The 11,535-nt window shown below is 35.1% G+C and overlaps 1 protein-coding gene across 1 annotated transcript in view; it reads left to right on the top strand.

The window, feature by feature from the left end:
* Nucleotides 1-5,836, top strand: part of LOC107684137 (alpha-N-acetylgalactosaminide alpha-2,6-sialyltransferase 2-like) — a 14,400-nt gene extending 8,564 nt beyond the window's left edge. The window contains exons 4-10 of the mRNA XM_016480349.1: nucleotides 908-1,073; nucleotides 1,671-1,845; nucleotides 2,106-2,244; nucleotides 2,500-2,603; nucleotides 2,807-2,890; nucleotides 3,577-3,676; nucleotides 4,509-5,836. Coding sequence (XP_016335835.1) covers nucleotides 908-1,073; nucleotides 1,671-1,845; nucleotides 2,106-2,244; nucleotides 2,500-2,603; nucleotides 2,807-2,890; nucleotides 3,577-3,676; nucleotides 4,509-4,679 — 939 coding nt within the window. The 3' untranslated portion in view covers nucleotides 4,680-5,836. The remainder of the gene's footprint in view (nucleotides 1-907; nucleotides 1,074-1,670; nucleotides 1,846-2,105; nucleotides 2,245-2,499; nucleotides 2,604-2,806; nucleotides 2,891-3,576; nucleotides 3,677-4,508) is intronic.
* The last annotated feature ends 5,699 nt before the right edge of the window (nucleotides 5,837-11,535 follow it).

The following is an 11,535-nucleotide window of genomic DNA, read 5'->3' as shown; positions in this document are numbered from 1 at the left end:
GAGGTTGTAACACTCCAAAGAGAAAGGAAAAATTTAAATTGCATCATATGACCCCTTTAAAACCTGGAAAAGTCAGATTTTCATGATATGTCGCCTTTAAGTACCATTTATAAGTTAAAACAGTCCAAAACAGTTCTAAACAAATGTCAGTGGATTTTGATGTGAGAGGACAACAGGGGACGAAGAGGCATCATAAATTAAGGACTTATATTTTGGACGGAAGCGATGGTTTAAAGTAAAAAATATCTTAAAGGTTTTTTTCTCACAAATATGCCGGGTTTTTTTAACTCATGGACTGGGGTCATATGAATTACTTGACGATTATGATGTTTTTATCAGCTGTTTGTACTTCCATTCTGGCAGCACCCATTCACTGCAGAGGATCCAATGGTGAGCAAGTGATGTAAGTAAAGACATGTACAAAAGATTTATATTTTGAATAAATGTTGTTCATTTAAACTTTCTGTTCATCATAGAATCCTAAAATGTATCATGGTTTCCACAGAAAAATTAAGCAGCTACTGTTCGAGTCAACTGTTTTGAACTTTGATAATAGTAAGAAATGTTTCTTGAGCACTAAATCAGTATATTAGAATGATTTCTGAAGGATCATGTGACACTGAAGACTGGAGCAATGGCTGCTGAAAATTCCATCTCGGGAATAAATTAAATTTTAAAATGTATTACAATAGTAAACCTTTAAAACAGTTTAAGTTGAAACAGTATTTCACAATAATACTGTTTTTGTATAGTAAATACATTAATTTATGTAAAAAAACGGTCCAATTAATTTTCAATTAAATTTTTTGTTTTTAATTGTTAGCCATTGTTGTTTTAATGTGAAAACTGTGTTTTCAACTGCCCTGAAACATGCTAACCTTTCTCTCAATGTTTGTCTTTATTGCAGAACTGTCCCAACAACATTAGGAAGCGTGTGCCTCAGACTCAGTTTGCTGAGATGTTTCTGCACAATATTCCAGTGCTTCAGTGGGCAAAGCATTTCACTCCAGAAGAGTACCAGCGGTTGAGGCACTACGGTGGAGCACACGGCTGGGGAGGTGTTAGTGCCGAAGGTGTGTTGTTTTTGGGGATCTGCTTGAAGTCACTAGTCTTCTAAAACTTCAAATTTACCTGCTCCGAGTGTTTTTATTGTCCAAGGTTTCAGAGTGATTTAGCCATTAGCGTGCCATTACTTTTATGCTCGGGTTTTGTCAGCATTTTTAGATAATGAAATTATTTAGATATGTTTTGCAGCAAAAAAAAAATACAAAAAATCACGTAGATAAATATTCACTATTGCCAGAAGCAATTAACAAATAAGAACTTGATCTTATTATAAATAATTAATTTGGAAATTAAATTGTTTTATTAAATACTACTAATTATCAATCTGGTTATTAATGCCTAGTTGATTTGTTTCAATTATTTATTTTAGTTATTTTAAAATAAATACCTACATTTGCTTTTGAAACTTGAAAGTATTTATTAATACTACTTCTGACTCCATACTAATGAACTACATGTATTGAAGGTGTAATTATTTTGTGGTGTTACTTGTAATTATATTATCTATTAATTCCTGCAGGGATTAAAGTAAAATGATACGCCTAACATGAATCAATTTTTATGGTTGTTTGTTTGGTTGGTTTTGTGTCTGTTGTTATTCACAGTGTTGAACAGCTCACTGGGAATTTTAAATACACCTGCAAATCGGTTGATGTTTGATGACTGGGAGAATAGTGCAAACGGATCCAAGTGTATTCGCTGTGCTGTGGTGGGAAACGGTGGAATACTGAATGGTTCAAGGAAAGGAAAGGAGATTGATGAACATGACTATGTCTTCAGGTGATGAGGTTGATCATTAAGAGATATTAATATTTATTATGTTGGTGCTCCTCAAAGTGATACAAATCTCAAAAGACAGTAATAGCATGTCTTTTGCACTAGACTGAAAGTCTGACTGATTTGTGTAATTTTTTTAATGGTATAGTTTTCCCTTAAATCAGTGTTTCAGGTTATGTTTTCATTATTTAGACTCTTCTTTTTCTAAAAGTGAAGGTAAGTCATGTTTGATTAATATCACAATGATTCTTTTCCATCTGTAGAGTAAATGGTGCGGCTCTTAAAGGGTTTGAGAATGATGTGGGATCCCGGACTTCCTTCTACACATTCTCAACCAATACTATGCGAAACTCCATGCGTAGATACGCTCGCATAGGCTACAGAGGTCCACCTATATCCAAGGTATCCATTGTTGTCTGGGTAGTACAGTACCAAGCAAAGATAAGACACCGTAACTCCACTGTTTGTCAAAATTGTTATATTATATTGAGTGAAATTGAGTTCTTTGACTATGATCTGTTCCATGACAGAACCCGTGATCTTTGCGTTGATAGTACCTTCCTCTACCCTTTTGCTTCGGGAGTTGTGTTGATGTTGAGTTGTGACGTTGTTTGCTGACAAATGTCTCTCTATCTCTGTTCATCTCCATCTGTGTAGGAGACCAGGTATATATTCCTGCCAGACCATGACAGAGATTATATTCTTATGAAGGCGGCTTCCACACACACAGCAATTGTTAAAGGCCCTGAGCGCAGCAAAAAGTAAATATCATAACAACATTATGTAAACTGACATGTCAAACATTGCTTATGCATATCGTTGATCACTACAACTGATAAAGTCCATCTCTCATGACATCCATCTCTCAATGTTTTGATTTTTGTAGATAAAAGACACTTTTATAATATTATACATTATATACACAATTAAGACTCAATTTAATTATAATGCATATCTCTTTCAGTCCCCCTGCATACTTTGGTAAAGATGTGACGGTAGAAAAATTCAAAATCTACCACCCAGACTTTACCCGCTACCTCAGAAACAGGTAAGCTTTGCAAACATAGACTAAGGGATAATATACTGTACACTCGGATAGTAATTATTGCTAAATGAATTCCAGACAGAGAGATCAAGAAAGCACAAAGCGGCTAACTGCACATTATCCCACTTATTAAATGTCTGCTTCCAAAATACACTGCTGTTCAAATCTTTGGAGTTTATTTTTCTTTTAAATGTCTCTGCATTTATTTGTTCAACACAGTTTTCAAATTGTAAAAATATTTCACAACATTACAATTTTCACTTTTCTATTTTGATATCATTTAAAATGTCATTGATTCCTATGATGGCAAAGCTGAATTTTCAACAGCCATTAATGCAGTCTTCAGTGTCTCACAATCCTTCGGAAATCATTCTAATATGCTGATTTGCTGCTCAAGAAACATTTATCATTATCAATGTTGATAACAGAATAATTATCTTTAAAATAGCATCATATGACCCCTTTAATATTTTTGTGGAAACCGTGATGAGTAGTAAGAGACACATAAAACTAGCACAGCTACAGTGGAAATTTGTTGCATGCAACAGTGGTCAATAATACAGTTCAGTGGCCATTATACATACATATCTGACCACAGATCATCCAGAAGCGGTTGGATGATTTAAATGTAGTATGTTTTTTATTTTGTTTGGTCTTCGAAGTTTAACACTTTCCTTTTCCTCATCAAGGTTCCTGCATTCCAGACTTCTGAAAACAGGTGCAAGAAGAATTTACAGGCCGTCCACAGGAGCAGTAATGCTCCTAGCTGCTATTCATACATGTGACCAGGTTTGCTTGGTTTTTTTTTTTTTTTATGAGATTTTAATGACACCAAAAAGGTTCCTTAAGAATGTGCCCTGCTGTAAAATGAGTAGCAACACCCATGTCCTTCTCTGTCTGTTTTGTGTCACAATTGATAAAAACATAATGACAGTGTTGACAGATCATTGTACCTTAAATTGTATGCAAACACCTACAGTAGCTTTACAAGATTGTCAAAGGTTGAAACACTTATTTAACCTATGTTAGATGTGTAGTCTATACAGACAGGTGACCTTGGTTGGACATATTAAAGACTATTGCTGTCATAAAATCAACCCAGTCTCATAGAAAAAACGTTCAAAATGTACTTATACATAAAATTCACTGCTGTTTCCAGTTGAAATAACTTTTTTTCCTTCTCACGTAAATTATGATTACAGGGGCAGATTATAACAGTATTATTTTCGTGCAGTTCCTTGCATAAAATTATGTTAGGACCGCAAAAAAGTTTTACCACAGTGCATGATTTGTTAATACATTTTGACATTTGCATCACATGCATGGCTTTTCTCTGATGTAGTAAACTTGCTTGGTAGGTTCACAGCATTGCATGATCATGTACAAGTCCGGTGAAACACGAGTCATGATAAGAAAGCTCAAAGACTAGTAGAAGCAAGCTAAAATTACATGGTTGCTTCAGCGAATGTTTTTTTCATCTCACAGTTGCTTTTGTTAATACTATCAGTTAGGCTTTAGTGTAGGTAGTACATTATTTTCAAACACGATGGAGCATTAACCTTTTAATCTTTTTGTCTGCCAAGGAAAGTTAGTGATATGATGATGCTTGTTTTATTAACAGGTTGATGCTTATGGGTTCATGACCCCTGACTACAGATTGTATTCGGACCACTACTACGACAAACAGCGACATCCAGTGCATTTCTATGCCAATCATGACATGCGAATGGAAATGAGGTTGTGGCAAGAGCTGCATAATGCCGGACTGATGAATCTCTTCATGAGCAAATAAGCTCAAAAGGATGGACGCTACATATTGTGTATAGGGTGTTTTTTTTATTGTCAGAACTGAAAAACTGCTGGGAGGCGTGTGCAGGACAAACCTGTTATTCTCCCTTCTGTTTTAGACATATTTTCTTTTGAAGGAAAAGTTCATATTGTTCAACAGAAACCTACGTGCAGAAACTATGTAGGCAATACTTTGGATTGACTGTCTTTTGAGACAATTAATGAGAGACAAATGGCTGACTAATGTGTCACAGGGGAGAGGCTTTGTAAACATGGGTAGAGTTCAGGAATAACTGAATAACTCGTGTTCTTGGCCGCCATTTGTTCACACATTGTCATTTCAGATCAAGGCAGGACAGGATGAATTCCAGCCGTGCTTTGGGCCACATACAAAGATTCGGTAATGCGTGCCTTTAGACTTCTCAAACAATGGACTGCCATGGTGTGTGAGAAACACTGAGAATTTAAATTTTCTTCAGAGAATCACACTAAGAGCAAAATAATCAACCAAAGATAATATTTTTAAATGATTTTATTTTATATTCTTAATCATATTCCTTTCATATGGTGTGGGAGTGTAAGTGATTATAGGTGGTCCATTCAAAATGGATTTGTTTTCTCTTTTTAAGAGACTTTTTATGCCTTCGGCCCTAAGGCATAAAACGTTTACAGCTTAACTTTACTTGGAAGCTTTAAAGTGCAATATCTTATAGAGTTCACAAGCTGTTTGAATCAAAATGTGAATATCTTTTGTGATTTTTGTGATCCTGCTATGGTCTGTTTGGTCACTTGATGCTATCTCTTGATTGAATTTAACAAATTTTTCACAAAATAATTTAACTGCTATGTTCACTCTGGGGAAATTAACTGGTTTAGAGATTCACCACACTCGTGGTTAGATTTCAAAAATCACTCCACTTTTATAAAACGGTTAAGGATTTTTGTAAACAGATGCTAAGTAATCAAAATTGAAAGATGGTCCTATAGCAGCGTGTATTTTAAAATTGTGAAACTGTGAAATTTGAAATTTTGAAATTGTGTTGTTGGTTATAAATGATATGCCTCCATTTTGTATCAGAATGCTGTGTATATGGCTTTATTTATAGTGTGGAATTTTTTTTTTTTTTCAATAGTTTGCTTTAAAAAAATTTGTTCAGTCTAGCATGCTGGTATTGTTTTACTTTTCATTGTCTCCATTATATTTATGTTTCTGAATACCTAAGGGGTGAGAGGACATGAAGTAATGTCTATTTGCTTATTGGAGCTCAATATTTTCACCAGTTTTTAGCACTGTACTTTCAGTTAGTGGGCTTAATTATATTGTTACTGCCTTAAGGAATATTTGGTTTTGATCACATCTCTGGGCACAAAGATAAACAGTTTCAGGACACAAGAAGAACCTTTTTTTTTTTTTTTTTTAAGTGTGAAGAACATTTAAATAATCTAAAGAAAATTTTTCCACTATGGAGAACCTTTTGTGCAATGTAAAGTTCCATGGATTTTAAAGGTTCTTCATGGAACCATAAATGAGTTCAAAATTAAAGGTTCTGGTAAGTTATACACACACACACACACACACACACGTTTGTTTCGCTATCTCAATTAGGATATTTCAGACTTCCATTTAGTACACAAAATAAGTACACACACACACGTCTGGTGCACAATCCTTGTAGGGACTCTCCATAGGCGTAATTGTTTTTATACTGTACAAACTGTATTTTCTATCGCCCTACACCTAAACCTACCGCTCACAGAAAACTTTCTGCATTTTTACAATCTCAAAAAAAATAAAAATTATAATTCTGTATTATTTATAAGCTTTTGTACCCATGGGGACACAAGTCCCCATGAGTTGGTGTGTATTCAGGTTTAAGTCCCCACCAGTATAGAAAAACCTGTACACACACACACCCATGTGTGTTTGGCTTATAAATCAGCCAAAAGATGTTTTGATTTAAATCTAGTGTTCTGCATGTTTCTGTGATAAGTTAACATGTCGTACATTTGACATTTATATAGAAGTGTATTATATAGAATGTCATTTATAGAAATATATCGTCACACAAATTTCAAAGAATTTCTTGCTTTATTTATTTTTTTTCCGTTTTAAGTAGAAGCAGCAATTTCAGAGTAAAAAAAAAATATCAAAACGACTCTTGCATGTCATTTTTGTCAACATCCTCCGATTTTGTCTCCAGAAGACTTCAGCAGTCTACTTCGTCCCAGTGTTCAACGAATCGGTGAGTCATGTGTTTTTAATATCAATAAAAGAGAAAGAAATTTTAACGAAGAGACAAACCAAATTCTAAACTAAAGACTACTGAGTTGCTCATAAACGAATTCTGATAACGTTGCAACTTGTGATTTGCAGTTCCTGCCCTCTTCTGCCATCTAGTGTTGAATGTTCGCAGTTGCAGCCATATTCGTTATATGAGTAGTAGTAGTAGCAAATGTGTGTGTGTGTGTGTGTGTGTGTGTGAAAATGCTGAAAGTTTCCTGTGAGGGGTAGGTTTAGGGGTAGGGTTGGTGTAGGGCAATAGAGTATACGGTCTGTACAGTAGAAAAACCATTACGCCTATGGAGAGTCCCCACAAGGATAGCTGACCAGACGTGTGTGTGTGTGTGTGCACGCACACCTCAGTTTAGTGCACCTCAGTTTAGTGCGCTGTCTGTGTAATTAATGGTTAAATTATAAGACCTGAACACAGAGGCACTGAATGTGGTTTGTTTTCCTCTGAGTTCGAGATGTCCATCTCTATAATGGCCTGTGTGTCTTCACCTGACAGGGGCACCTGGGGCACAGAGTATGGACAAAATATATCAGAGAAAGATGTTGTTCACCCAGAAATATGCACAAATAGACTGACAACGTAAAGGTGGGCTGTGAATGCTTACGAAAGGCTCGTGATGAATTTCACACTGTTAAATGACAGAGTGTGGGTGAAGTGTTTCTCTGCTGCTTTCTTTATCTGTTTGCACTCACTGTTCACTGTTGTCTTTATTCAGAGACTGAAAGTCCTTTTTAATAGATTCCTCCAGCACCTCTGAGGATTTAAACTGTCATGAACTCCAAAAACCTACTGTAGTTCTCTGGTGAGAGGAAAAGTACCCATTTCATACACTTCAAGTGCCTGTAAAAACATTTCTCAAGATTGTGTGTTACATCTGAATTTGATGCTGCGGTTAACAGGAAAATGCTAAAAAGGAACGTCTTTTAAAAATGTTGGAATTACACCATTTGACACCATTGATAATATATTATCATGTAGTTTATCATCATATACTTTTTCCTTTTTTTTATTCTTACTGGCAACTGTGCGAATCGGAGCACTGCCCACAAATCGATTGGGTCAGACCAAAACATTTATTTTAATTCAGAAACTGGAGGTGTATTCAAGACATTTTTATTGTATTTATCTAAATAAATATGAATACAAATTATCAGTCCACAGCATATTATCAGTTTCATTAAAGGCACTGTACAGTAAAGAGTTTCATTAAAGGCACTGTTCAATAAATAGTATACTTATTATGCAGTGAATTCTCTGATTCTCGGATTTGATCAATGTCTTTCTCACTCAGATTCACCATCACACCCAGAGCAACTTCATTGCAGTCCAAAGCTATCTGCTGTTGTGTCAGCTGGAAGTCATTTGGAAGTTTCAGTAGGTTGGTATCAAAATAGATGTAGAGAAACCCAGTAACCCTCTCTACATGCTTGTGTAAGCATGCAAGTAACAATGACTGAGGCAGAGATGTTATCATAAATGAGTTTGCAGGAGGTTTTAATAATAGTAATGATCATTAACTCACTTGAATAGTGAGGGAAATTAAGTCTTGCAATATGACTCATTTGAATGAAGCAAAAGTGTGACCTTAAAAAACATGGTTGGAGGCATGACAGAAACCGTATTGTTGTTCTTGTTTAACCACCAATAACCTGTGAATTTCTGCAATTACAGACTGTACTTTGATGATCTGCCATCATTTGTATCCTCTCTGTAAATGAAAATGTACTCACCCTCAGACCATCCAAGATGTAGATGTGTTTGTTTCTTCATTGGAACAGATTTGGAGAAACTTAGTATTATATCACTTGCTTAACAATGGATCCTTTGCAGTGAATGGGTGCCGTCAGAGTGAGAGTTCAAACAGCTGATAAAAGCATAAGTACATTCCAGTCCATCAGTTAATGTCTTGGGAAGCAAAAAGTTGTATTTCTGTAATAATTCCATCATTAAGATGTTTTTAACTTCAAACTGTTGCTTCCAGCTAAAATATGAGTCATCTATCCATAATATTGCTTTCTCCACTAAAAATGTCATCTAGTCTGAAATATGTCAGTGGATTTTGATGTGGGAGGAAGTGTTATTATAGATTGTATACTCGTAGTTCGGCCAGAAGCAACAGTTTAAAGTTAAAATGCCTTAGTGATGGATTAGTTCCTTACAAACATGCAGCTTTTCACTTTACAAGACGTTGTTTGAATTCTCATTCTGACGGCACCCATTCACTGCAGAGGATCCATTGGTGGGCAAGTGATGTAATGCTAAATTTCTCCAAATCTGTCCTGATGAAAAAACAAATTCATTTACATCTTGGATGGCCTGAGGGTTAGTACATTTTCATCAAATTTTAATTTTTTGGGTGAACTATTCCTTTAACTGTACGCCACCAGCACTTCTCTGTTTTTGATCTGAGATTAATACAACAGCATTTGTATTGGAAATGTGCCTAAAATAAGCAGTAAGCGATTTCACTGGCTATTTATAGTCAGTTATAAAGAATGAGGAATCTTATTCTTTGTCATATTCGTGGTGTTATGCAATGTGAGTTACATAATAGAGCCATAAGCAGTAACATGCATATATTAGCCTTCAGATGATTCGTATAATGTCCTATCCACATTCTTTCTATTCTCTTGGTTTATCCCTCACATTCAGAAGTTGAATTCCCCGCAGTCTCTTGGTAGTATTGACGTGGCAGAACATAAGAGTCTGTGCAAACACAAATCGAGCTGATTTAGTGGCTGCGTTTTGCTCTCTCGCATTTCGCCTCCGGCTCTAGACTTCAGAAATGACAGCTCTGATAGCTGTTCACATACATACACCTTGATGTGCATTAGGTTGTGCTCCTGTGTATAATCACTTTACTGTGTGTCCAGCTTTTGGTTGGCTGTTGCAGTCGGTTAAGGAAGAAGCATGTAATCGAGTTAGATGGCTGTTTGCCACACAGCCAAGTGGATCAGAACAGAAGAGGGAAGATGACAAATGGGGGATAAGGCTAAAGAACACTCGGGGGCTTTCTGGTTTAAATTAAGCATCCTAAGACACGGAAATTCATTATGTAAGCTGTTATGACTCACAACACGAAGATGTGTCTTGAAAGAAATTACATTTCTCCTTTTAGAAATGTATTTATGCCTCATAATGACAAATCACAGAATTTGTCATAACTGTCACAATAAGCAATTTAATCACACATCATGTTGTAAACTGTTTTTTTTTTTTTTTAAGAATTGAATGTGTGTTTAAGTGCATATACTGATTGGCCTCCTCCTAATGTTCTCTCTGAGAGATTTTCTCTCTATAATCTCCAGAAGCTCTCAGATTAAACTAAGCTTTGCTCAGATGGTCATGAGCACACCAAAGATTCTCAAGAGACCTTGTCTTGTCTTGAGCAACTCATAATTTATATCTGAGAGCTCTAGCAGAACAGAATTTCAAAAGCTTTGCAGTCATTGCACCTATTGAGAGCCTTTTCATTGAAAATATCACCACATCTTTGCTTCTGTATAGAAAATATTGCATACAGTTTTGCAATTTTGCAATAATTGTGTCTGTAATTGGCGATTTCTTGTCCCTCTTTGCTTTAAAATGTCAACTGTGACGTCCGGTGTAGGCACGGTTAGCTGCTCTCAAGGCAAATCAGTCCTTCCCTTAATGCTTGCTTCTACAGTAATAACAGCACAAAAATAAATAAAAGCACTTTTACTGAAGTGCTATTCTCTTTAATCACCACAGGCTCCTGATATTTGAGACATGTTTTCAATATTGGGATGTCAATCTGTTTGTGCACATTTAGGACTACGAGTGTTGAATCTTCTCTTTATAATTGTGTGCAATAATTTGGTTGTACTGTATGGTTGAGATCTTGGAAAGGTTTGGGATTGGTAAGACTTGTTAATGATTTTGAACACATAAGTCTCTTATTCTCACCATGTTACATTTATTTGATTATAAATACAGTAAAAACAGTAATATTCGCAAGAAGCATTTCTTATTATTATTATTATCATCAATGTTGAAAACATTTGTGCTGCTTAATATTTTGGTGGAAACTGAACCTTTCTGTTCAGTTTCTTTGATAAATACAAAAAAACAACGTCATTTATTTGAAATAGATTTTTTTTGTAAAGAAGTTTAACACTTTTTTTACTTTTGACTTTTTGCTTTTGATCATTTTAATACATCCTTGCTGAATAAAATAATATATTTTTTTTTTAAATAATAAAATCTTCCCGACCCATTAACATTTGAATGGAAGTGTAAAACAGTATATTTAAAATACATTTATTTCATACTAAGTAAAAGTATTTTTATTAAAATATAAAATGTATTTACATATGTAAATGTATTTGTAGTATACTTAGCATGAAATAAACTGTTATGTATTTATTTATGCTCTCAGAAACATGCAGCTATCATACTAATTAGCTTTGTAGGATTATAAATGGTACGCACATTTCATAAGAACATAAAGAAATTAGCATGGCAACAGTCTGCTTAATGCAGTACCATGGCACAGTGATGGTATCTAATGGAAATACCATGGCACTTTAATAAAACACCAAGATG

The sequence above is a fragment of the Sinocyclocheilus anshuiensis genome, unplaced genomic scaffold (genome assembly GCF_001515605.1).
Source record: "Sinocyclocheilus anshuiensis isolate Anshui unplaced genomic scaffold, SAMN03320099.WGS_v1.1 scaffold553, whole genome shotgun sequence".
Taxonomy (NCBI): domain Eukaryota; kingdom Metazoa; phylum Chordata; class Actinopteri; order Cypriniformes; family Cyprinidae; genus Sinocyclocheilus; species Sinocyclocheilus anshuiensis.
The sequence above is the reverse complement of the archived record's forward strand: the minus strand, read 5'-3'. Positions and strand labels throughout refer to the sequence as shown.